Raw genomic sequence first — 26,103 nt, 5'->3', positions numbered from 1 at the left:
TAATAATGAAAGAAACTTCCTTATACTTACAACTTTGAGCATTTATTCTTTCAGCTTCAGTTTGCTCATCTGTAAAAGGAGGATATCTCTGACCCTTCCTACAGAACTGATATAAAAAGTAATGAGGTAATTGTACAAAGCCTTTAACAGTTTGGGGAATATAATAAGAAGTCCTTAATAAATTGCACTATTTTTATTATTATCATCTGATTATGAACTTCATTAGAGGGACCATATTAACATTATTCAGGACATGGCTCAGTGATAAAATAGCTGACCCCCACTGACTACTTCCTATGGGTCAGGCCCTTAGCTCAATGGCAACCTTTAAAGGTCTGAGTACTGTTATTATCCCCATATTACAGATGAGAAAACTGAGGCATATAAAGGTAAAGTAACTTGCCAAAGGACAGAACTAAAATTTGAAATCAATGCAATCTGACTCTAGAATCCATTCTCTTAAAACTCTATTGCGCTGCCTCAGAATATATATGCCTCAATAAATTGTTGTTAAGTAAATAAATAAGTGGATTATAGATTTCTAGAAATGCAATTTCACATGCATATTTTTAAACCTTTAATACGTATTTCACTATAAGGTATTCATTACACTTTTAAGTTTCTTAAAAAGAAGTATAGAAAAATTTATATATAAAATTATCACAACTATGGGGGAAAAAGATGTGTATAGAAGAAAAATTGAAACAAACACAATAGAATTTTTTTTGAATTTTATTTATTTTTTAATACAGCAGGTTCTTTTTTTTTTTCACACACACACACTGTATTTTATTTTTACAAGAGATAAATAGACTGACACCAAGCATTGTACATGGATGACCACAACAAAAGCAACAATGATTACAATTACCAAACATGAAACACACTCATACTATGTCATAATATTGACATTCAGTCCAGTAATCCTCCACTGTAACAGCTCCTTTACTTTGCAGTGAAAATTGATTTGTATATTCTTTGCCTCTGAGTCCTTGTGGGATTTTTTTTTTTTAATTCAGACAGAAAGTCACAAAAATTATACTCATCCTCATCAGTTCACTCAGTCCCATGTAATTAATTTTTTTTTCATCTTGATCTTTTGTTAGCACTTTTATGAGTTCATCAGTTTTTCATTAGAGTTCTGAAAATGCTTATTCATTCAGTTCAGCAGTACAGTCAGTTACCAGAAACTTGTACTTGTCAGAGTCTTTTCCACGAATTTCTTAAAGATGAAACCCTTTTATAGGAACATATTTGCAAAAGCATCAGAGTATACCCAGAACTGTCTGTAAATGACAAAAGACTTAAAAATGACCACAGTTAAAGATTTGATGAAAGTTCATAATAATGCAGTTGACAAGAAAATTAGTTATTTCTGAGATATACATTTTAAAGTAATAACTAGGATTATGACTTATAACATTACACCAGAACATATAAGATTTTTAGAAATTTCATGTAATGTCTGAAACATTTATATTAACATATTTCCATATAAATAACCCAATGAAAGTTTAGTATTAGTTGTTTTGTTTGTTTTTTTATACTGCAGGTTCTTATTAGTCATCCATTTTATACACATAAGTGTATACATGTCAATCCCAATCTCCCAATTCATCACACCACCACCACCACCCCCAGCCGCCTTCCCCCCTTGGTGTCCATACGTTTGTTCTCTACATCTGTGTCTCAATTTCTGCCCTGCAAACCAGTTCATCTGTACCATTTTTCTAGGTTCCACATATACGTGTTTATATACAATATTTGTTTTTCTCTTTCTGACTTACTTCCACTCTGTATGACAGTCTCTAGATCCATCCATGTCTCTACAAATGACCCAATTTCGTTCCTTTTTATGGCTGAGTAATATTCCATTGTATATATGTACCACATCTTCTTTATCCATTCATCTGTTGATGGGTATTTAGGTTGCTTCCATGACCTGACTATTGCAAACAGTGCTGCAATGAACATTGGGGTGCATGTGTCTTTTTGAATTATGGTTTGCTCTGGGTATATGCCCAGCAGTGGGCTTGCTGGGTCATATGGTCATTCTACTTTTAGTTTTTTACGGAACCTCCATACTGTTCTCCATAGTGGCTGTATCAGTTTACATTTCCACCAACAGTGCAAGAGAGTTCCCTTTTCTCCACACCCTCTCCAGCATTTGTTGTTTGTAGATTTTCTGATGATGCCCATTCTAACTGGTGTGAGGTGATACCTCATTGTAGTTTTGATTTGCATTTCTCTAATAATTAGTGATGTTGAGCAGCTTTTCATGTGCTTCTTGGCCATCTGTATGTCTTCTTTGGAGAAATGTCTATTTAGGTCTTCTGCCCAGTTTTGGATTGGGTTGTTTGTTTCTTTAATATTGAGCTGCAGAGCTGTTTATATATTTTGGAGATTAATCCTTTGTCTGTTGATTTGTTTGCAAATATTTTCTCCCATTCTGAGGGTTGTCTTTTCGTCTTGTTTATGGTTTCCTTTGCTGTGCAAAAGCTTTGAAGTTTCATTAGGTCCCATTTGTTTATTTTTGTTTTTATTTCCATTACTCTAGGAGGTGGATCAAAAAAGATCTTGCTGTGATTTATGTCAAAGAGTGTTCTTCCTATGTTTTCCTCTAAGAGTTTTATAGTGTCCAGTCTTACATTTAGGTCTCTAATCCATTTTGAGTTTATTTTTGTGTATAGTGGGATGGAGTGTTCTAATTTCATTCTTTTACATGTAGCTGTCCAGTTTTCCCAGCACCACTTATTGAAGAGACTGTCTTTTCTCCATTGTATATCTTTGCCTCCTTTGTCATAGATTAGTTGACCATAGGTGCATGGGTTTATCTCTGGGATTTCTATCTTGTTCCGTTGATCTATATTTCTGTTTTTGTGCCAGTACCATATTGTCTTGATTACTGTAGCTTTGTAGTATAGTCTGAAGTCAGGGAGTCTGATTCTTCCAGCTCCATTTTTTTCCCTCAAGACTGCTTTGGTTATTTGGGGTCTTTTGTGTCTCCATACAAATTTTAAGATTTTCTCTTCTAGTTCTGTAAAAAATGCCATTGATAACTTGATAGGGATTGCATTGAATCTGTAGATTGCTTTGGGTAGTATAGTCATTTTCACAATATTGATTCTTCCAATCCAAGAGCATGGTATATCTCTCCATCTGTTGGTATCATCTTTAATTTCTTTCATCAGTGTCTTATAGTTTTCTGCATACAGGTCTTTTGTATCCCTAGGTAGGTTTATTCCTAGGTATTTTATTCTTTTTGTTGCAATGGTAAATGGGAGTGTTTCCATAATTTCTCTTTCAGATTTTTCATCATTAGTATATAGGAATGCAAGAGATTTCTGTGCATTAATTTTGTATCCTGCAACTTTGCCAAATTCCTTGATTAGCTCTAGTAGTTTTCTGATGGCATTTTTAGGATTCTCTATGTATAGTATCATGTCATCTGCAAACACTGACAGTTTTACTTCTTCTTTTCCAATTTGTATTCCTTTTATTTCTTTTTCTTCTCAGATTGCCATGGCTAGGACTTCCAAAACTATGTTGAATAATAGTGGTGAGAGTGGACATCCTTGTCTCGTTCCTGATCTTAGAGGAAATGCTTTCAGTTTTTCACCGTTGGAATGATGTTTCTGTGGGTTTGTTGTATATGGCCTTTATTATGTTGAGGTAGGTTCCCTCTATGCCCACTTTCTTCCTGGAGAGTTTTTATCATAAATGGGTGTTGAATTTTGTGAAAAGCTTTTTCTGCATCTATTTAGATGATCATATGGTTTTTATTCTTCAGTTTGTTAATATGGTGTATCACATTGATTGATTTGCGTATATTGAAGAATCCTTGCATCCCTGGTATAAATCCCACTTGATCATGGTGTATGATCCTTTTAATCTGTTGTTGGATTCTGTTTGCTAGTATTTTATTGAGGATTTTTGCATCTATGTTCATCAGTGATATTGGTCTGTAATTTTCTTTCTCTGTAGTATCTTTATCTGGTTTTGGTATCAGGGTGATGGTGGCTTCATAACATGAGTTTGGGACTGTTCCTTCCTCTGCAATTTTTTGGAAGAGTTTGAGAAGGATGGGTGTTAGCTCTTCTCTAAATGCTTGATAGAATTCATCTGTGAAGCCATCTGGTCCTGGACTTTTGTTTGTTGGAAGATTTTTAATCACAGTTTCAATTTCATTACTTGTGATTGGTCTGTTCATATTTTCTATTTCTTCCTGGTTCAGACTTGGAAGGTTATATCTTTCTAAGATTTGTCCATTTCTTCCAGATTGTCCATTTTATTGGCATAGAGTTGCTTGTAGTAGTCTCTTAGGATGCTTTGTATTTCTGCAGTGTCTGTTGTAACTTCTCCTTTTTCATTTCTAATTTTATTGATTTGAGTCCTCTCCCTCTTTTTCTTGATGAGTCTGGCTAATGGTTTATCAAATTTGTTTTTCTTCTCAAAAAACCAGCTTTTAGTTGTATTGATCTTTGCTATTGTTTTCTTTGTTGTTATTTCATTTATTTCTGTTCTGATCTTTATGATTTCTTTCCTTCTGCTAACTTTGGGTTTTGCTTGTTTTTCTTTCTCTAGTTCCTTTAATTGTAAGGTTAGATTGTTTATTTGAGGTTTTTCTTGTTTCTTGAGGTAGGCTTTTGAGGTAGGCTTGTATTGCTATAAACTTCTCTCTTACAACTGCTTTTGATGCATCCCATAGGTTTTGGATCATCGTGTTTTCATTGTCATTTGTCTGTAGGTATTTTTTTATTTCCTCTTTGATTTGTTCAGTAATCTCTTGCTTATTGAGTAATGTATTGTTTAACCTCCATGTGTTTGTGTTTTTTACATTTTTTTCCCTGTAATTGATTTCTAATCTCATAGTGTTGTGGTCAGAAAAGATGCTTGATATGATTTCAGTTTTCTTAAATTTACTGAGGCTTGATTTGCGACCCAAGATGTGATCTATCCTGGAGAATGTTCTGTGCACACTTGAGAAGAAAGTGTAATCTGCTGTTTTTGGATGGAATGTCCTATAAATATCAATTAAATCTATCTGGTCTATTGTGTCATTTAAAGCTTCTGTTTCCTTATTTATTTTCATTTTGGATGATCTGTCCATTGGTGAAAGTGGGGTGTTAAAGTCCCCTACTATGATTGTGTTACTGTCGATTTCCCCTTTTATGGCTGTTAGTATTTGCCTTATGTATTGAGGCGCTCCTATGTTGAGTGCATATATATTTATAATTGTTATATCTTCTTCTGGGATTCATCCCTTGATCATTATATAGTGTCCTTCCTTGTCTCTTATAACATTCTTTATTTTAAAGCCTATTTTATCTGATATGAGTACTGCTACTCCAGTTTTCTTTTGATTTCCATTTGCGTGGAATATCTTTTTCCATCCCCTCACTTTCAGTCTGTATGTGTCCCTAGGTCTGAAGTGGGTCTCTTGTAGACAGCATATAGATGGGTCTTATTTTTGTATCCATTCAGCAAGCCTCTGTCCTTTGGTTGGAGCATTTAATCCATTCCCGTTTAAGGTAATTATTGATAGGCATGTTCCTATGACCATTTTCTTAATTGTTTTGGGTTTGCTTTTGTAGGTCCTTTTCTTCTTTTGTGTTTCCCACTTAGAGAAGTTCCTTTAGCATATGTTGTAGAGCTGGTTTGGTGGTGCTGAATTCTCTCAGCTTTTGCTTGTCTGTAAAGCTTTTGATTTCTCCATCAAATCTAAATGAGATCCTTGCCGGGTAGAGTAATCTTGGTTGTAGGTTCTTCCCTTTCATCACTTTAAGTATATCATGCCACTCCCTTCTGGCTTGTAGAGTTTCTGTTGAGAAATCAGCTGTTAACCTTATGGGAGTTCCCTTGTATGTTATTTGTCGTTTTTCCCTTGCTGCTTTCAATAATTTTTCTTTGTCTTTAATTTTTGCCAATTTGATTACTATGTGTCTTGGCATGTTTCTCCTTGGGTTTATCCTGTATGGGACTCTCTGTGCTTCCTGGACTTGGGTGGCTATTTCCTTTCCCATGTTAGGGAAGTTTTCGACTATAATCTCTTCAAATATTTTCTCGGATCCTTTCTCTCTTTTCTCCTTCTGGGACCCCTATAATGTGAATGTTGTTGCATTTAGTGTTGTCCCAGAGGTTTTAGGCTGTCTTCATTTCTTTTCATTCTTTTTTCTTTATTCTATTCCGCAGCAGTGAATTCCACCATTTTGTCTTCCAAGTTACTTATCCATTCTTCTGCCTCAGTTTTTCTGGTATTAATTCCTTGTAGTGTAGTTTTCATTTCAGTTATTGTATTGTTCATCTCTGTTTGTTTGTTCTTTAATTCTTCTAGGCCTTTGTTAAACATTTCTTGCATCTTCTCGATCTTTGCCTCCATTCTTTTTCCGGGGTTCTGGATCATCTTCACTATCATTATTCTGAATTCTTTTTCTGGAAGGTTGCCTATCTCCACTTCGTTTAGTTGTTTTTCTGGGGTTTTATCTTGTTCCTTCATCTGGTACATAGCCCTCTGCCTTTTCATCTTGTCTATCTTTCTGTGAATGTGGTTTTTGTTCTGCAAGCTGCAGGATTGTAGTTCTTGCTTCTGCTGTCTGCTATCCGGTGGATGAGGCTATCTAAGAGACTTGTGCAAGTTTCCTGATGGGAGGAACTTGTGGTGGATAGAGCTGGCTGTTGCTCTGGTGGGCAGAGCTCAGTAAATCTTTAATCTGCTTGTCTGCTTATGGGTGGGGCTGGGTTCCCTCCCTGTTGGTTATTTGGCCTGAGGCGACCCAATACTGGTGCCTACCTGGGCTCTTTGGTGGTGCTAATGGTGGACTCTGGGAGGGCTCACGCCAAGGAGTACTTCCCAGAACTTCTGCTGCCAGTGTCCTTGTTGCCACTGTGAGACACAGCCACCCCCTGCCTCTGCTGGAGACCCTCCAACACTAGCAGGTAGGTCTGGTTCAGTCTCCTATGGGGCCCCTGCTCCTTCCCCTGGGTCCCAATGCGCACACTACTTTGTGTGTGCCCACCAAGAGTGGAGTCTCTTTTTCCCCCAGTCCTGTCGAAATCCTGCAATCAAATCCCACTAGCCTTCAAAGTCTGATTCTCTAGGAATTCCTCCTCCCGTTGCCAGACCGCCAGGTTGGGAAGCCTGACGTGGGGCTCAGAACCTTCACTCCAGTGGGTGGACTTCTGTGGTATAAGTGTTCTCCAGTTTGTGAGTCACCCACCCAGCAGTTATGGGATTTGCTTTTATTGTGATAGCGCCCCTCCTACCGTCTCACTGTGGCTTCTCCTTTGTCTTTGGATGTGGGGTATCCTTTTTGGTGAGTTCCAGTGTCTTCCTGTCGATGTCTGTTCAGCAGTTAGTTGTGATTCCGGTGTTCTCGCAAGAGGGAGTGAGAGCACGTCCTTCTACTCTGCCATCTTGAACCAATCCCACAACAGAATATTAAGAGTGGCCATTTTTGATGGATACACTCATAGGTGACTTTTTTCTTCTATTTTTCCAAAATTTCTATAATGAGTTGTTACTTTATACAAAGAAGTTGAATAACCATAGCCTTACTTTTGTGTTATATGTGCTTTTCCACCTTACAGTTGGTTCTGTTCTTAGACACAAAGCTTTCTGGTAAAAGAGAATGTCATGATTATATTAGTCTCTTTTTCCTCTATCAATCTTAGAAAGGAAATTAGGATCACAGGTAATTTGCCTTCCTAACATTATTGGAGTGACTCTTTTGATCTAAGCTGTTGTGCTAATAAGCCATGTTGTGGATTTACCTTTCTGTTATTTCCTGTCTGAGGACAAGAAAACCATATTAACTTATGGGTTTTTGTTTGTTTGTTTGTTTGTTTTTGCCCAGTACTTCCTGATACTCCAGACCTTTCTCCCTGGTTTTAGCAGTAGCTAGGGCATTCTATGCTGACTGCCTCAGAGAAAGGACAATATATCAGAACATAGGCATCAATTCTTTTTTTAACATCTTTATTGGAGTATAATTGCTTTACAATGGTGTGTTAGTTTCTGCTGTACTACAAAGTAAATCAGCTATACATATACATATATCCCCATATCCCCTCCCTCCCACCCTCCCTATCCCACCCCTTTAGGTGGTCACAAAGCACCGAGCTGATCTCCCTGTGCTATGCGGCTGCTTCCCGCTAGCTATCAATTTTACATTTAGTAGTGTATATATGTCAATGCTACTGTCTCACTTTGTCCCAGCTTACCCTTCCCCCTCCCCGTGTCCTCAAGTCCATTCTCTACGTCTGCGTCTTTATTCCTGTCCTGCCCCTAGGTTCTTCAGAACCATTTTTTTTTTTTTTTTTTTTTTTTTAGATTCCATAGATATGTGTTAGCATACGGTATTTGTTTTACTCTTTCTGACTTACTTCATTCTGTAAGACTCTAGGTCCATCCACCTCACTACAAATAACTCAATTTCATTTCTTTTTATGACTAATATTCCATTGTATATATGTGCCACATCTTCTTTATCCATTCATCTGTCGATGGACACTTAGGTTGCTTCCATGTCCTGGCTATTGTAAATAGTGCTGCAATGAACATTGTGCTACATGACTCTTTTTGAATTATGGTTTTCTCAGGTTATATGCCCAGTAGTGGGATTGCTGAGTCATATGATAGTTCTATTTTTAGTTTAAGGAACCTCCATACTGTTCTCCATAGTGGCTGTATCAATTTACATTCCGTTTTCTCCACACCCTCTCCAGCATTTATTGTTTGTAGATTTTTTGATGATGGCACAAGTATCAATTCTTAGCTTATGACTTTTAAATGATAAGACCACATCAGAGGAGATAAGGAAGAGCAAAGTTTCACCACTTCTCCCCCGGTAGTTCCACAGTCTGTGAAGGAGGGATGGTGAAGTTTAAGAGAACTGGGAGAGCTTAGATGTTAACACAGGCATTTCCTAGATAAGGTTGCTCTGTACCCCCAAATCTCAGGGAGGTTTGAGGGATCTGAGAGCATAGGAAACCCATGTTTCACTTCTTGGGTAGAAACAGGGCAAGCAGCAGGAAACGAGAGTTCTCTAAGCTTTATGTGGTATGGAAAAAGTGAGAATATTTCCCAGGAGCACAAAAGTCATGATGACATGAAAAGAAAGGTGACCAGATGTGATTTTAGTCTTCAGGTTCACTCTTTATTCTGCCAACTGCAAGCTGCTGTAAGTTTTAGTTTTAGAATTTCCATTTAGTTCTTTTTTATAGTTTCCATTTCTTTACTAAGATTCTCTACCTGCCCACTCACAATTTCCTGTAGTGTTGTGAACAAATCTTGAAGTTAGTTTCTATTGACTGCTTTTTTTGTTTGTTTTTAACCCTTTGGTTGACTTTTTGCTGCCACTTTTACCACCTGGTGATGATAGTGTCAGAACTGAGTTAAGCAACAACGTTAACACGTACCAAGAGTCTGTTGTCAAAGCAATCACTTCAAGTGGGGCAGGGCACCATCTCATTAGAAATGGTGCCTAATGTGTGATGATTTCCAATGTTCAAATAAGGACAGTTACAAAAGCCTTGTGAAAACTGTAAGGATAGCATCTCCAGTCTTCTTGATCAGTCTCAAGAAACCAACAAGACCTTCCCACTCATTAAGGAGTAGAACTGGAAGAGAACTGAAAACATTAGCATTTAACCCCCTGCCTTCTACCAAGTAGAAAAGAGTCCTCCAATGATTAATTTTTTCTAAGTAAAAAGCAGCTTCCTTGCATTTCCTGATATAAAGATAATAAATACTGGTAGAAAAATCCACCAAGACAGAAAGACATAAAGAATAAAGTACTACCAGAGAAATTACCATTAATATCTTGCTGAACATCCTTCTAGATGCTGCTCTGTGCAAATACTTATGCATATAATTTTATTTATGAATGGAATAATATACATGCTTTTAACTCAAGTGGTAGAGATCATTAGCAGTAAATATAGATACACATCTTCCTTTTTAATGACTGTATACTGTGTTATATAGGTATACCAAAATTTATTAAACCAGTCCTCAATGGTAGGACATTTAGTTCTAGATTTTTGCAATGATGAACATTATTTCTGCTTTTTCTGTGTATGTGTAACATCTTTGTGTACTTGTCAGTTTATGTCTCCTTGAGGCAGTATATTTCTATAACACTATTTCTGGGCTGAAGCATATTCAACCGACTTGATGCCTGGACCTATAGGGCAGTGTGGTGACTTTGTATTATGTCAACTCAACTAAGCAGGATCTATTTTCCAGAATCTTGCATGGTTTCAGTGTTGCATGAGCTCTGGAAGGCAACAGTGAGGCAGTGGCCATGGTTTTCACACTCTGAAGGACAGTGCAGGGCTCCAGGTGTGGTGGTAACTCTAGCACATTGTAGCTCATCTGCTGGCTCCCCTTGCTGGCATGAGGCAGCACCCAGCTCCTGCCAGATCTTCAGCTTCTCCAGGTCCTAAGCCAAGTGCATGTGCAGTTCCATGAAGGGTGCCAGCTTCTCCTGCAGTATATCTGCATCATCAAAGTTGGAAGTAATGAGAGACACACGCAGGTGCAGTCTGTCTTTGAAGATTACAGTTGTTCGTGAATTCCAGTTTGTCCCCACAAGTTCTAAGTCTGTTCTTGCTCTCATCCATGTCCAGCTTTCTATCCTGACTGCCTCTGGCTGATCTATGGTGATTTCAGGTTCAACACTAGAACCAGAGACAGCAAACAGCCTTGCATAGACTCCCCCACCTTCTCCCACCCACATGTAAGGTCCAAAGCAGCCCTGTCCAGTAGAACTTCTGTGATGACGTGATTCTGTTTCTCTGGTTGAATCCTGCTGACCAGTGGGGAACAGAATGTAGACAGAAAGCCAGCATGCTAGGAACGGCAGGCTGGAGAAAAGAGTCCTGGAAGTACACCAGCCTGCCACCACTGACATTCTTACATGAGCAAAATAACCCCCCTGTGAGCTTGTGCTGTTGGGAACCCTATCCCCAACCTAATTCTCAAGCCAGAATCATCAAAGTGAGCTAAAATAGTCATAGATTGCAAGCAGGCTGCAGGAAGGGGTGCTCTTCAGCAGGCAATCTTTCCTTTACTCTCAGAGGATGACTTCCCACACCCCCTTTCCAGTTCCCTTTGCAGATCCTTCCCCAAGTGAGTATGACCTTCCTTACAAAATATAATTACCCATGTTGTCTCTCAAACTGGGTTTTTTGTTTTAAACATCAGCCCATTTTCATGACTCTGCATATGTGACAGTGGGTAGTAAGAAACCATTTTTGTCAGCTCCAGTCTCTGAAACTGGCCACTTACCAATTCAACTTTACCAGGAACGGTTCTTTCCAGATGGGTCCTGAACGGTTAACTGAACATGAAAAAAATGTATGGCTGAACATTTTCTTTCGCGGCTGAGCTTGAATAGAGAACAATGTGCAGTGGTTTCAAGCTGTGCCCACAAACACAATTCTACACAATCACAAGGAACATTTCTTTTTTTTTCCTTTTTTTTTTTTTTTTAATGGTTTCTTAAACAAGTGGTTATCCGTTACGGTGTTGACATAAGAAAAGGCGAAATGTTGGAACAGGCAGCTTGCTGTGAGCGTGTTTTGGTGCCTTGAATGCACAGGCGTGCTTTTCACTTCCTCCTAACCCTGGTGCCGCCTTCTCGGTGTGTTTTCCTGAAAATGCTTTTAAAAAGAAAAGAAAAAGAACATATTGGTCTTACTGCAAGCCGTCTTTGGTGTCTGTTGTTCCCTTCTTTTTCACGTCTCACGGGACTGGGTCCTCCTAACTTCTCTACTGTTTAGTGAGTCGCTTAGCTCTCGCCGGCGTTGCCCGCCTTCTGTGAATCCTGTGCAGACCCCGCCAGTGCCCCGCACTCCCTCCCAGCCCTCTACCAGGGCTAAACCCTTCCCGGCGGTGGTCAGGCAGCCTGCGGGCATCCAGCAAGCCGAGCGGAGAACGAGGACCGCTGCTCCCACCGCCCACCCTCGCGCCTCGCCCGGCGCGCACTCCGCCCCGCGCTCCCGGGGAGACTTGCAGCGTGACGCGCCCACCTCCCGGCGGCTCGCCGGCTTTCGCTCTGGGGCAGCCGCCACCCCCGGGAGACGCGGAAGAGACGGCGGCGGCGGCTCCCTGGGCGCGGGCCGGCGGAGGAGCGTGGAGCGCCGTATGGATGCGGCGGCAGAGCGGCTTCTCCGCGAGCCTTGGGAGACCCGGGCAGAGCCCGCCCTCTGTGCGCGCTGGGGGCCGGGAGGGGGCTCTGGATTTCGGTCCCTCCCCTTTCCCTGGGTGTCTCGGAGCGCTCCGGCTCTCAGACCCTCCTCCAACCAGGTGCAGGCCGTCGGGAGAGGAGGACGCATCTCTTCTTCCGGCGCCCCACCATGGGCAATACCTCCAATGACTCCCGGCCGGAGAACTGCGATACTCGACAGTGGCTCCCTTCCGGCGAAAGCCCAGCCATCAGCTCCGTGATGTTCTCGGCCGGGGTGCTGGGGAACCTCATCGCACTGGCGCTGCTGGTGCGCCGCCGGCTGGGGGACTCGGGGCGCAGCGCCGGCCGCGGGAACTCCATCTCGCTGTTCCACGTGCTGGTGACAGAGTTGGTGTTCACCGACCTGCTCGGGACCTGCCTCATCAGCCCTGTGGTGCTGGCTTCGTATGCGCGGAACCAGACCCTGGTGGCCCTGGAGCCCCAGAGGCGCGTGTGCACCTACTTTGCGTTCGCCATGACCTTCTTCAGCCTGGCCACCATGCTCATGCTGTTCGCCATGGCCCTGGAGCGCTACCTAGCCATCGGACACCCCTACTTCTACCAGCGCTGGGTCACGTGCCGTGGTGGCCTGGCTGTGCTGCCCGCCATCTACACAGTCTCCCTGCTCTTCTGCTCCCTGCCGCTGCTGGACCACCGGCAGTACGCCCAGTACTGCCCCGGGACGTGGTGCTTCATCGGGCATGAGCAGACCACGTACCTGCGGCTCTACGCCACCTTGCTGCTGCTGCTTATCATCGCGGTGCTCGCCTGCAACTTCAGCGTCATCCTCAACCTCATCCACATGCATCGCCGGGGCAGGAGAAGCCGCTCCGGACCCTCCTTGGGCAGCAGCCGGGGCGGCCCTGGCAGCCACAGGAAAGGGGAAAGGGTATCCATGGCGGAGGAGACGGACCATCTCATTCTCCTGGCTATCATGACCATCACCTTCGCCGTCTGCTCCTTGCCTTTCACGGTAAGTCGCTCCCTTCGTTTCCACAGAGGAGCTGGGCGGCCTTCGCACACTCTCCCCTCTCACTCCCACCCTTTCCACCACCACACACATTTTGCAACTTGTAAAATGATGGCCTCGTTTGTAAAGGGTCTATAGCCTTCCCCTCTCACTTACCTTTGCCACACTTCCTACTTTCCTAACCCCAGCAAACGGGCATCTCTGTGCCAGTGCTTCTCATTTAGCAACACAGTCCCCCTGAAAGGGAGTCTTGGCTCTCCACTAAGCCAGCGCAGACTCCCACCCTAGAGCCCGAAGCCGCTGTACAAGGCCAGTCTGGCTTAGTGCCTGACGAAGAAGCAGCCCCTTCCACCTTTGGATAGTTGTCAGTTACAACCTGACTTCCCTGAGCTGTAGTTTGCCTCCCGGTGCCCCTCATCCACTGGTGCTAGTTCTCCAGGCTCTGCCTTCTATTTCTCCCGGAGCAAAATGTAATACTCAACCCATAGCATTCCAGCTGACATTGAGAATGGTCCCAGGTGAGAAGGGTCCATGTTGCCAGAAGTCCAGAGCATTCACTGTCTTCAAAGTTTAACAAAACCTAGTTTACAGATTTCCCAAACTACATATTGGGAGTATAACTCTTTGTTGCCATGAAAATTCATAATATGTTCATAATGATAATTAGAGGAAAGGCTGCTTGGTTGGAGGAACCCCTTGCCTAGGTTCTGGGCTGGGTGCTGCCCTGGTTGGGGGCAACATCAGTGGTTAGTTCCGTGATGCTGTGAGTTTGAGCCTCCTAAGGTGTAATGTGGGTAGCAGAGCCTGGGATGTATCCGAGCATGTGCTGGCCTCTTACAGAGAAATGAGAGCTCAGTTTTAGCAGCTCCGCTTCCTAATCTTCAGAAGCACAAGACTGACCCTACAGGGAATAAACAGTTGGCAGTGACTCGCACCTGACACAGTCTTGGAGAAAAGAAAAAGATAAACGATGCTGCCGTTGGCAAGTGTGACCTGTAGAAGCTGAAGAAGTAACTTTATCCTACTTCCCGCCTCCCTCGCTGCTTTTGATTATCTTCATAAACTCATCCATGGGGGTGGGAGGGGACACAGGATCCTAAAAGCCTAGATATGACCCTCCCCCACACACAAATTAACTCCCTTTCTTCCCTATGTTCTCTCCTCCCTGGTCCCCACTTCTGTCAGGGTAGAAGCTGCTCTGAATCAATAAGTTACACTTTGAGAGGAATGAGATGGAGTATGTAAAAGATGCCCTTTTACAAAATCAAGTAGGATGTGGGAGGCTGCATCTCCCATTCACCCTGAGCTGGGGAGTTTGCAACAGAAATGCTGTGAGGTAGAAACCAACATGGCTTCTACAAGTTTGTTTTGCTTTACTGGTAGAACTACATTAGGAGCTAAATTAACTTTTTGGGGGTTGGGGCTAGGATGCAGAACATACTTGTATCTGTGAGAGAAAGCATTTCAAGTTCCACTAAACAACTTAGGATTTAACATGAGAGGTATAAACCATTTCTGAATTGGGGGGTACCTGTTTTGGACTGGTGGGAATCGGGATGTCAGTTCTCAGAGTTTTATCTATCATTTGTGAGTGTGTACGTATAAAAATACCTTCCACCCTCAGCTACTTAAATAGCTTGGGAACAGGCTCAGAGGTGACCGCACACTTGTGAAAAGGACTGTTATTCCCTTTCTTCCCTTTGAGGAGGAGGGCAGGAGGAAAAGGTCTCCCCCTTGATCATGACTGACCCGCAGCAAAAACTGTATTTTTTAAAATAACGGCAGTGATTTTCAATAGGTTCCCCTGTTTTCAAGTAAATTTGCCTTTTGTCATGAGAATTCCATCATTGCCATATGTTGATTTTCAGATACACACACACACACACACACACACACACACACACACACACACTCGTTTCATTTACTATTAAGCCAGGGGCAACTCCAGAGTTGCCAAATGGAAGAACTAGAAGTCTGGTTAGAAAGGGTGGGGACATAGGAAGTTTGCTTTGAAGGTGAGTTTTTGAGTGCCTGTTTATGGCTTTGGGGGGCCAGATGAAGATTATGAGGGGGCTTTAGCTCCTTCAAGCCACTCCTTGGCATTGACAGTATCAGCAAATATTATCTAGGGTCTCTTCTGCATGTATGCATGGCAAAGATTCCCAGACAAAGAGCGGGGGAAAATGCCTAGTGTGAATGTAATCTAGAAAGTTGGCCACGCTGACTTCTTGCCTTGGGGCTAACATGACACATTTTCCAGATGAACCACAGATAACCCAGTAGGTGCCAAACAGATATTTGAACTGTACCCTAAATGGGAAGTATCAAGTCATCTCTCAATAGGGAAATTTACTTTGACCATTGACTAATTTTATTTTATCAATAGATTATTGATACTTGTTAGTATTTTTCATTTACACAGCACTTTAAGCATTATGAAATGCTACACTATCCAGAATTTAATTACTTCTTGGAAGGCTTATCTGACAATTCAAAACTCAAAGCTACTGAATGGTGCGTTACATTCTGCTATCTCAGAATGCTTGGCATGTGTCCCTGGGGGGTGCTTTTCCCCCATGTCCTTTTATTCTACTTGGCCCACACTAAAATTGTGGTCGGAAATGGCCTACACCAATCTCCCGCCCAAGGCAGGAATCATTTCCGCATATCCTAACCAGGGCTCTGATAGAAAAGGCAAGGGCTTCTGGTTGCCTTCAGAAATTCTCCTCTTCTTCTAAAAGAGCACATGCAGCCCAAGAGAAATACAGCATGAACCACAAATGCAAGCCACATAAGGAATTTCAAATTTTCTTGTAGCCACATGACAAAAAGTAAAAAGAAACAGATGAAATTAATTATTAATATATATTATTTAACCCAGTATATCTAAAATATTATCGAGGCAAAATGTATCAATGTAAAATAATTATTAATGAACTATTCCAACTAATTTTCTTCCTGTGTCCCAGAAAATACTAGCAATCTACCCTGTCTCTGCCTCTTTCTAACTCGGGATAACAGAACTGCTTTCTGTGGCCCTCAAAGTGGGCCACACCACTTGCCCAGCAAGGAGAGCTCACAGCTCTGTACCCAGTGGGACACCAGCCTAATCAGCACTCCAGGAATGACAAGAGGGGAGTGGGGAATTGAGGAAACCTGAACTGCTAACGAATGTCAGCCATTGTCCCAAGGTGTGGGCAGGTTACAATTACTGCTTCCTCCAAGAATGCCAGTCTAGGACTTTCAAAGTTTGGGAATTGAAACTCAAAATGTTAAATGCCCAGCACGCTGTAATGAAGTCAAGTTCAACTTCAAATGTCATTATTATCAACATCAAAATGGCTTTTTTTTTAAACATCTTCATTGGAGTATAATTGCTTTACAATGGTGTGTTAGTTTCTGCTTTATAACAAAGTGAATCAGTTATACATATACATTTATCCCCATATCTCCTCCCTCTTGCGTCTCCCTCCCACCCTCCCTACCCCACCCCTCTAGGTGGTCACAAAGCACCAAGCTAATCTCCCTGTGCTATGCGGCTGCTTCCCACTATCTATCTATTTTACATTTGGTAGTATATTTAAGTCCATGCCACTCTCTCACTTTGTCCCAGCTTACCCTTCCCCCTCCCCGTCTCCTCAAGTCCGTTCTCCACGTTTGCGTCTTTATTCCTGTCCTGAATGGCTAACATTTTTGAGTGCAAATTTTTACATACATTAATCCATTATCTTCACAACAATCTGTCAAATAGGTAGCATTTTTACTCCCGTTTTACAAATGAGGCAAATAACTTACCCTGGGTCCCACAGCTAGTGAATGAGTGCTGGAGCCAGGATTCAAAGCCAGGCAGCTTAAGCATAGAGCCTGTGCTTTTAATCACAATACTGTCGGAAAGTACTCATTTCAGGGGTAACATATGAGAAGATTAATCCAAGATTTGTAAGAGAATTTTGAAGATGTTATAAATATCTGGACCACTTTGTCTCTTAATTTCAACTTTTAGCTTTAAAAATACAATGGCAAAGACCTTTTTCTCTGTATCAGATCAAGGGGCCTGAGCTGGGACCAAGGGTACAGTTTCTTTTTTCTTCTGCACAGACCTATGCATTAAAAGGCTGAGTCTGAGATTTTAGGAGATCGGCTAGTGTAAATGCTGGTCTAAATTAAGAAATAATCAGATTACCCCTCACATAAAATTTTCTGTTGGTACACATAAGATATAACTGATTTTTTTAAAAAGCATTATTTTGGCGATCCAATATAAAGTCATGCATAGGACCAATAACATATTCCAAACTGTTTATGCACTAAAGGAATATTGTGTAAATTAATACATTCCTCATGTTAATCAGATATTGTCATCATTTCACAGTAATAAATAGAAACTTTCTTCCTGAAATGAAACAGGACACAGGAAATATATCAGACCTCCATTCTTGACTCAGATACTGTTTGTCTCTTAATTTCCAACCCATATCTAGCCATTTTCTCACTACTTTACTAATAATTGTGAGTAACTTCTGGTCATTTTAAACTGTTTTCCCCATGCCATTAGGATAAAGTACTTATGCATTTTATTCAGTTCTGAAATTTCAAGACTGAACCATTGACTCATTCTAAAATGTCTTCATCTTTAGAAATTCTTCAGGGCTATAATTTCTAGGTTACTCTGATTAGTGGAAATCCGACCTTTGAAATACAGAACAAACTCAAGTAAACAGTACTGGAGTTTCCCATTCATTCCTTGTACTCTTTATGTAAAATGTGACATGAATGGGGGTTGTAAAACTGATTTGAAATTTGTCAATTACATACATGCACAGTATCACAATTCTAGTAGGGATGAAAGAGAAATTCAGAAATCTCTATGCATAACCAAAACGAACTTTGCCTGGTGATATTTTGAGTAAATATCCATGTACTATCCATAAAGGGAAGGCCCTTTATCATTCATACATCATCAATGATGTGTTTGGGGATTGTTGGAAGAGTGTTAACACACCTTACCTTTTAAGAGAAAGTTCTTGTATATGAGTGTTTTCACTTGATACCTTTTCCTTTGCCATTTGATATTATGAAATTGTGGTTGTAAATAATGACATAATTACACTGAGTTTTAAAAATTTAGACAGCAAGAACTATGGTCCTTTTCCCTAAAGAGAAGTGATGTGTTATGTCTACATCCTTGGTCAAGGTGATCATCACTGCCTGCCATCTAGCTGTGGAAAGCGTGGAAGAAAGAAAAGACCCAAAGAAAACCAAGTAGCTACTTAGATATAGCCATGGTTTTAAAATCTATAAACAGGAGCAGTAATACCCATAAATCTTTGTGACACATTTGGAAAAAAGTCTCCTACAAACCCATAATCAGTCAGTGGTGAATTTCATGTGAGACTTTACATCATAGGCTTTTTATATAGATGGTGGCAGAGTGTGTAGTGGCTAAGAGGAAAGTCTGGGTCCCGCTGCTGTAATTGCATGGCTTCCCTACTTACCTGCGGTGTGATTTGGGACAAGATAACTAATTGTCTGAGCCTTGATCTCCTCCTTACTAAAATGGGAGTAATAACACTTTACAGATTTGTATAAAGATTAAACACAACAAGACACAAATTTCTTAGCACCATGCCTGGCATACAGGTATTCAGTAAATATTAGCTACTCTTTCCACAGGATTCAGTTTCCAAAGGAAAATCATTGTATATTAATGACCAGGAACTGAATTCTGGAAGCTCCATATCATTTGTTTGATTGGCCAGGCCTAAGTGGGTCTTTTGCTTTTAAGTGTGATAAATGAATAATTTTAAACTATTTCAGTTTTTAGGTAAAGGTCTAAAGCAGTGGGTCTCAACTTTGCCTGCATATTAGGATCACCTGGGGAGCTTTAAAAGCCCTGACACCTGGGTTACAGCCCAGACTAATTAAATCAGAGTCTCTGAGAGAGGGAGCAAGCCATCAGAGTATTTTTATTTCTTTATTTTTAACTTTTCTTCTATCAGAATATTTTTAATGATCCACAGGTGATTTCAGTGCACAGCCAAATAAATTTCTCATTTACTCTAAAATTCTGAACCCACTATGTAGTCACATTAAAGGTAGGAAAGTAGCTGAAAGAAACAGTGCCAGGTCAGTGCCAAGATAAAGTTTTCCATGGAGGTGGCAAGGATTCTATGGAAGACATAAGAATACTAATTTTCCCCTGTGCCGCTTTCCAGGTATCACAACAAGCTCTATATTCTTAGCAAAGCCCTATAGAGAGAGTCTGTCCTAAGGAGTTAAAATTCACTAGGCTGGTTTACATTAGTCCTTGGTATTTTTCTCATAGCAGATTCATTTGTAGTATGTGCAAAAGCATGTATAAATTCTACCAGCCTCTGAAACTGAAGTCCAGAATATCACCGAAACATTATTAATTAATTGACTTCTATCCATTGTGTCAGCCTTTAATTAAAATCCAGGATCAGCTGGAGGGAGAGAGGAATGAGGAGTTAGTGTTTAATGGGTGCAGAGTTTCAGTTTAGGAAGATGTAAAAAGTTCTGGAGATGGATGGTGGCGGTGGTTGCTGACCCCTGTTCTTTTTATATCATGGTCAGTCAAGTGCAGCCGCAAGAGGAGACAGGAGATGCTCCAGGAAACACAGTCAGACTCACAGGTCTGAAAAACAGGAAGCACTGCGTAACGTGCAGGGCCACATGGGGAAGCACCAGTGCAGGTCAGGAGGAAAAAGGAGCGGGAGCTGGGGAGAGCCTGGGCCACGGACTTTAGTGGAGTTTCTGAGGGAAAGGCAAGGCAGAGTAGGGTAAACAGTTTAGGACTGGCTGTTTTGAAGTATTTCGACAGGCTCTAAGCTATACGAGTAGCCCCTACTTGCCCCTAGCCCCTAGTTGCCCCGTACCAGGCCTTGGAATGATTAAAGCTGCCTCCTAGGGGTAAAGAGCCACACAGAGGAGCTCTGCATTAGTTAGTTTGCATATCAAACGATTGCTCCTGGGGGAGCCCTTGGCTATCTCTAAGAATTGGCTAGCCCTGGAAGGGGCAGTCTCTCCCCAGCCAGAAAGTTTTTATGATGTCAAAACATCATAATATACAGAAAATAAAAATACAAACAATACAGTTGCACAACAATGTGAAGGTACTTAATGACACTTGAAAATGGTTAAAATGGTAAATTTTATGCTATGTATAATTTAAATTAAAAAGAAAAAACCCAGGGTCCACAAGATCAAAAATGGTGAACTCTAGGCAAAAGCCAAGAACCAAAGGGAAAAAAATGGAGAGGTAGGGGAAGACAAAACTTACATCAAGAACTTCAAGGTTCTCTGAAGTATGTCTCTTTTCCAAGCATAAAAGAGGAAATTATCTTCTACAACATATTGGCCACCTCCTAAAATGCAAATTTTAAGCATTTCTAAAAATTACTCAGCGTAGTGGATGAAAAGGAAAGGAAACAAATAGTACAGAATTGCTTCATCCTCTAAAACCATTTTTCGCTTCTCATTGGTCTGTCACACTCTAAAGAGATAAGGAAGTATGGTTCGCGTTATTTGCCACTGAAAACCTGACTCATCTTCATGTGTGACCCATGACCCTAGAGGCTGAGCCCTCTCTACAGGGCCCACTAGACAATCCAGTATTATATTCTTTGGCAAAATTAGATCTAAACTCAGCTACAGACTTTGTCTACAACAGAATGCTCAGTTGTATGTGTGTGTGTGTGTGTGTGTGTGTGTGTGTGTGTGTGTGTGTGTGGTGACTAATATATTTTAATCTATCGGGTTTATGTACACTGTTATCCTGAATTCCTAAACTTCAAAATCGCTCCTTAAATACACCGTATAAATATTACTAATTCCTCATCCAAAATAGTTAAGCTGACAAGAAAAGTATTGCTCCCTTGCATATCCCCACCTAACTTTCCTCTTCTCTGTATGCCCAGGGACATCCACCATCAGTTCTTTCTTTCTTTTTTTCCTTTACTCATCTGCCAAGTCTTTTCTCTATTCCCTTAAGCCAAGATTCTCTGGCATAAACACCTATGGCTGCCAAACCTTCCTGATATTGTCCTAACATAAGCAACCCGAAGATGACTACTCTTCTCCCTCCCTGCAATTTGCTTTGTATATCCAGTTGCCAGATGCCTGCAGAATAAGTAGCGGGGTTGGGGGGGGTGGGTGTGGTAGGAAACAAACCATTCCTTCTTCTGGCAAGGGAGAGTGGTGGACAGAAGGAATAGCTCTCTAACTCACCAGCTGCCTTTGGTAAGAAAGTCCCAGGAGTTCTATAAACAACTGGTTTCAAACGACTAGGTGTGATTTACATGTTTCTCTCTTTTCTGTAAGCCATGTGGAAATGTTTGATCTTTATCAAACATTTGTTTGGTCCATTCTCTGCTATCTGACCAAAAGGTTGTGTTGTTCAAACGTTGTGTTGAACAAATGTTGTGTTGTTCGCTAAATATCTAAGAAATCGGATGAGAGCTGGTATACCGCTTTGAGGACATTGGCCAGTGCGTAAAGATGTGTCAGCCTTCCAGTGTTTAGGACTTTGTTCTGAAGACCTTTGGTCTAACATAGGCGACCTGGATGTAGCACACGGTGAGCGTTGCTCTGGTGTCAAGGGACTCGGAATTTGTGTCCTGAGTCGGCCACTAACCAGCCCTGGGAACTTGGGCAAGTCCCTCACCTCTGCACCGTGGCGTCCTCACTGGTAAAATGGAGATAACAAGGACTTACGTTGGGGGGGCACTTATTAAGTGAGCAGTTTTCAGTAGCTGACCCAGATGATTTCCTGTCATCCTGCCAACAACCCCAAGAATAGGTATTGTTATCATTATCACCCATTTTAAAGATGCAGAAATGAAGGCACAAAGAGGTTAGTTTTCTTACCTATGGTCCCAAAGCTATCTGTGGAGCCAGGATTCAAACCCAGGCAGCCCAATGGCCAGAACACAGGCTCTGTTGTGTGCCCTCTCACTGAATTGTCGTAATGAAGCCAGATTCAGTTTTTGGAAGTAAATGCAACATGTTAATAACTCACTTCCTCATCTGTCAGAAAGAGACAATACTTATGTTTCAGAGTGTCTATAAGGCATAAACATGCGGGAGAGGAGTGAGATTTCGCTACCTCTCTCTCACCACTACGACCACACACAAAACACGTTTTGCTTTTCAATCTTAAGAAATTGCATATGGTCTAAGCCTGTCCACTGCTACAATGTAAAACTAACATCCTTTTCCCCTTTTGCTTCTTACAGATTTTTGCATATATGAATGAAACCTCTTCCCGGAAAGAAAAGTGGGACCTCCAAGCTCTTAGATTTTTATCAATTAATTCAATAATTGACCCTTGGGTCTTTGCCATCCTGAGGCCTCCTGTTCTGAGACTAATGCGTTCAGTCCTCTGTTGTCGGGTTTCATTAAGAACACAAGATGCAACACAAACTTCCTGTTCTACACAGTCAAATGCCACTAAATAGGTTGACCTTTGAGGATGGTAGTTAAGAAGTGCTTAGTTAGCCAGCATCTGGAAGATCATTTTGAAATGGTTCCTTGGAGAAATGGAAAAAAGTTAGTTTATAAATACAATGAAGCTACCCTAATAAAACAGAGTAAACAAACATTTCAGCAGTGGTTTGGGCTACAGACATGCTGACAAGGCACTTCGTGGAAGGTATCGGAAGGATCTATAAAACCTACCCTCAAAGAGCATGTTCCCTGGCCTTTAGAGGAACAACGAATTGCATTTAAGATCCAGTGCCTTTTGATTTAAGCTTTCCTGTTGAATGAGAAAGCATGTAGCTTTGTAATTTGTTTAAAACCGTAAATACTGTGTTTTCTATTTTAATCTTCTAGGCTAGTACCATTATAAACATACAGTGTACAGTCAGACCAGATAAAACTTCTTACGTATTCTCTAGGAAGTGGATATGTGCAAGCAACCAAGCCTGGTGTCTTGTGATCGTCCTTTCTTTGGACAATGAGTCTGAAAATCATAGGTACTTTGTACTGTATGTTTATGTATGTGGGAGTACTCTCTTCTTACAACAGTATTACTCAGTATTACTGAGTAGGCTCAGCTCGTTAATGTCAGCTTTTTCGCCATCCACAAGAAGCTGTGTGTCAGAGTGTCAGGTTATTTATTTTATAATGTCTGCCGTGCTAATAGTAACCAAAAAGGCTAGGAATTTTCCTCTCAACAATAAATAGTAGACTATTAAGAGAGGTAATTCTGATTAATACTCTTCATTCTACTTCCAGGGAATGGCTACGTCTGAAGCCAAATATTAGGATTGAAAACTGAAAAATCTGGTCAGTTCTTCAGATACACTGGAACTCTTTTAATGCTGATGTTGAGGCCGTAACTAACATCTACTTTATAGGATGTTTGTATTGTAGCAAAATTCATCTGGGAAATATGGCTTGACTTATACTGTATAGGAAATCATGTAACAGTGAGTCATATCTTAATATAGTTCTAAATCTAAATGTTTGGCATTACGTAAACTCGGCATAAAATATTTCAGTGAATCTGCACTGTTTAATCATATCTTAGTTACAGTGTAAACTCATCTGAAATGTTACAAAAATAAACTATAAAACAAAAAATTGAAAATGGGATAGTATGTGATGAATTCCCCCCAAACAACAATTTATAATTAGTGTAGATATAATAATTTTTAAAATGAGATAAAAGTGGAAAATTTTCATTTAATTTGGCAGGTTTTTAAAGTGTGGTTGCATTACAGATTAGAGTTTGAAATATTCAATACAGTACTTGGTATTAGAGGATTTTTTTTCCCTTATAGCATGATCTTTGAAATAGTGGACACCTTATTTTTTTGCAGTGAGTGTTATTACACCACAGTTGTAATAAAAAACCAAATAAGAATGTTAGTCTCATTGAGTTGCTTACGCAAAACTGTTTCCTGTACGTAGTTATCAGACTAGATGATCACTTAGGAGTGATTCCAGACCTATCTAGAAATCAGTGTATTTTGACACAGTCTATGTCAAATCATCCCTTATTTTAAAAAGAATAAATGAATGGTTTGCTTTCCTACTAATTTAAACAAACCAGGCAAAGTTTAACTTAGCTAAAATCTGGACATGTAAATAAATCTTCCCTGTCCACCAAGTATTCTAGAGTTAAGAAATTGTTCTAAATAGGATTAACTAGGCTCATGGGTAATTCCTAAACATAAAATTCTAAAGTTACTTTGAATGTGGAAGATTAATTTCCTTTATCAGATGACTTTTTTTCCCTCCAAATGAAAATGTTAAGTACAATCATTCACCATACCTCACCACCCCCCAAAATTCTCGAATAATGCCTGAGAACTTAAAAACACAAACTTGGACATAATATCACTAGTGGGAACAAAATTTTCACTCTGTGGTCCCAAAATATGAGTTTAAGTCATTAAAAACTGATAGATTTCCAGAGCTTTGATTCCTAGTGTACTCCTGTTCTTTGCACTGTGTTAAATGACTAAATCCTGTTATTTCATCTGCACTGATATTTACATAGAAGGAACTGAAAGTTAAAATCCTATGTAATAGTAAACCGCTTACTATTAATGGAAATTTCAAGGTAATAGAAAAAAGTACTTATATTGGATATGTAAATATTTTTTAAATTTTTAAAATATTTTAAAAAATCACATCACATCAGACGTACCTGTTTAAGTTTACTGACTCATTTTCAAGTAAAATAAAAAACACAGAATTTAGCCTGGTATATCAGAGAACTGAATTTTGATGAAAAAGACCTAGATTTTATTCTTTGCCCCTGACAGTCAGTGGAATGAAAAGGGAGAAAGAAACTATAGTGGATATTCAACTCAGAATGCCAGCCCTGACTTTAGGTGTCCAGAAATGGGATGGACCAAAGCAGTCTATCCTGAGCTGAATTTCCTGGATGGTTCACTGTGGCCCCAGGTCATCTTTCCCAAGAGAAAACTGGGAAACTCTGGTACTAAACTGTGGCCTTGAATCTCCAAAGATCCTGATAGGGCCTGAGTTTGCTTAGAAACTATAGAAAGCCTCCAAAAGACTTGAATCTCAAAGTGGTCTGGACCCATGACAACCTAGAGCCAGAGCAAGGCTCTAGAAACAGCACCAACCCCAAACAGCCATGCTGGCAGAGGCTGTGAGCCCTGGGCAGGTGGAGGGAAAATCCAATCCACAACACTACGTTCTCAGTGTAATTCAGTTCAACTGTTGGTGCCCCTGCCGGCTCACATCAGTGCACTTTGAAAGACAGATTGCCCTCTTGCTATTGTAACGTCAGCTCTGCTTTGAACCAAGAAAAAAACAACATAGTCAAGTTTAGAATTCGATGACTTTGAAAGGCAGGGGAAGACAATTAGCTCACACTTAAGATGAGGGTTTTTTTTTTTTACTTCACTTAGCCAAATCTAATGGTTTAAGCCAAAAATTATGGTTTTCTGAATTTGGGGGAAGCCCCTACTTGAGTCATTCACAGAGAAACAGTCTTCCCTGCAAATTTAATATGTGTGGACTTGCAATACCTACTCATGATGACCATCTTCTGCCTTTATGAAACACAACTCCATTGGAATTCCTCTTTGATTGCACGTTTAAAACATACGTATAATCATTATACTAACAGCATTATCATTGATTTTTTTTTAATTTACAAGGCATTTGATCACCTGAAATACACACTATGGAAATAAATGTCATTTTAGCAATTCACAGAAGCTGTAGTCTAATTTATACATGGGAATAAGGCCATGTATTGGGCATTAATTTTTATTTCAGAAAGTTACTTTATTTTCTGGTAGGTTTTATGATTTTTATTGTAAGTAAATTTTCTTGAATTATATTTTTGTATTTCCTATAAAATGTATGTACAATTAAAGGTCAGTTTGGGTAGTTTAA

General features: G+C 40.6%; 1 protein-coding gene and 1 long non-coding RNA gene across 2 annotated transcripts; one reads left to right on the top strand and one right to left on the bottom strand.

Moving 5' to 3' along the window:
• Positions 1–756: 756 nt before the first annotated feature.
• Positions 757–12,495, bottom strand: LOC309625412. The gene is made up of 2 exons (XR_014242508.1): positions 12,372–12,495; positions 757–11,664 (listed from the first exon to the last, which is right to left on the bottom strand). It is a non-coding gene; the product is annotated as an uncharacterized lncRNA (long non-coding RNA).
• On the top strand, positions 12,045–26,103 carry PTGER2 (prostaglandin E receptor 2). Its single transcript, XM_082384855.1, has 2 exons — positions 12,045–13,203; positions 22,455–26,103. The coding sequence occupies exons 1-2, from the start codon at positions 12,361–12,363 to the stop codon at positions 22,674–22,676; spliced, it is 1,065 nt and encodes a 354-aa protein (XP_082240981.1). The 5' UTR covers positions 12,045–12,360; the 3' UTR covers positions 22,677–26,103.

The sequence above is a fragment of the Balaenoptera borealis genome (assembly GCF_965194805.1).
Source record: "Balaenoptera borealis genome assembly, chromosome: 3".
NCBI classification, from domain to species: Eukaryota; Metazoa; Chordata; class Mammalia; order Artiodactyla; family Balaenopteridae; genus Balaenoptera; species Balaenoptera borealis.
Note: the sequence above shows the minus strand (reverse complement) of the source record. Positions and strands in the feature narration are given on the sequence as shown.

What these genes read in the sequence shown, in the direction of transcription:
- PTGER2 (XM_082384855.1), top strand. Translation starts at nt 12,361, where the DNA reads ATGGGCAATACCTCCAATGACTCCCGGCCGGAGAACTGCGATACTCGA. An exon ending in TCTGCTCCTTGCCTTTCACG is followed by an intron (nt 13,204 to 22,454) that starts GTAAGTCGCTCC and finishes TGCTTCTTACAG; the next exon opens with ATTTTTGCATATATGAATGA.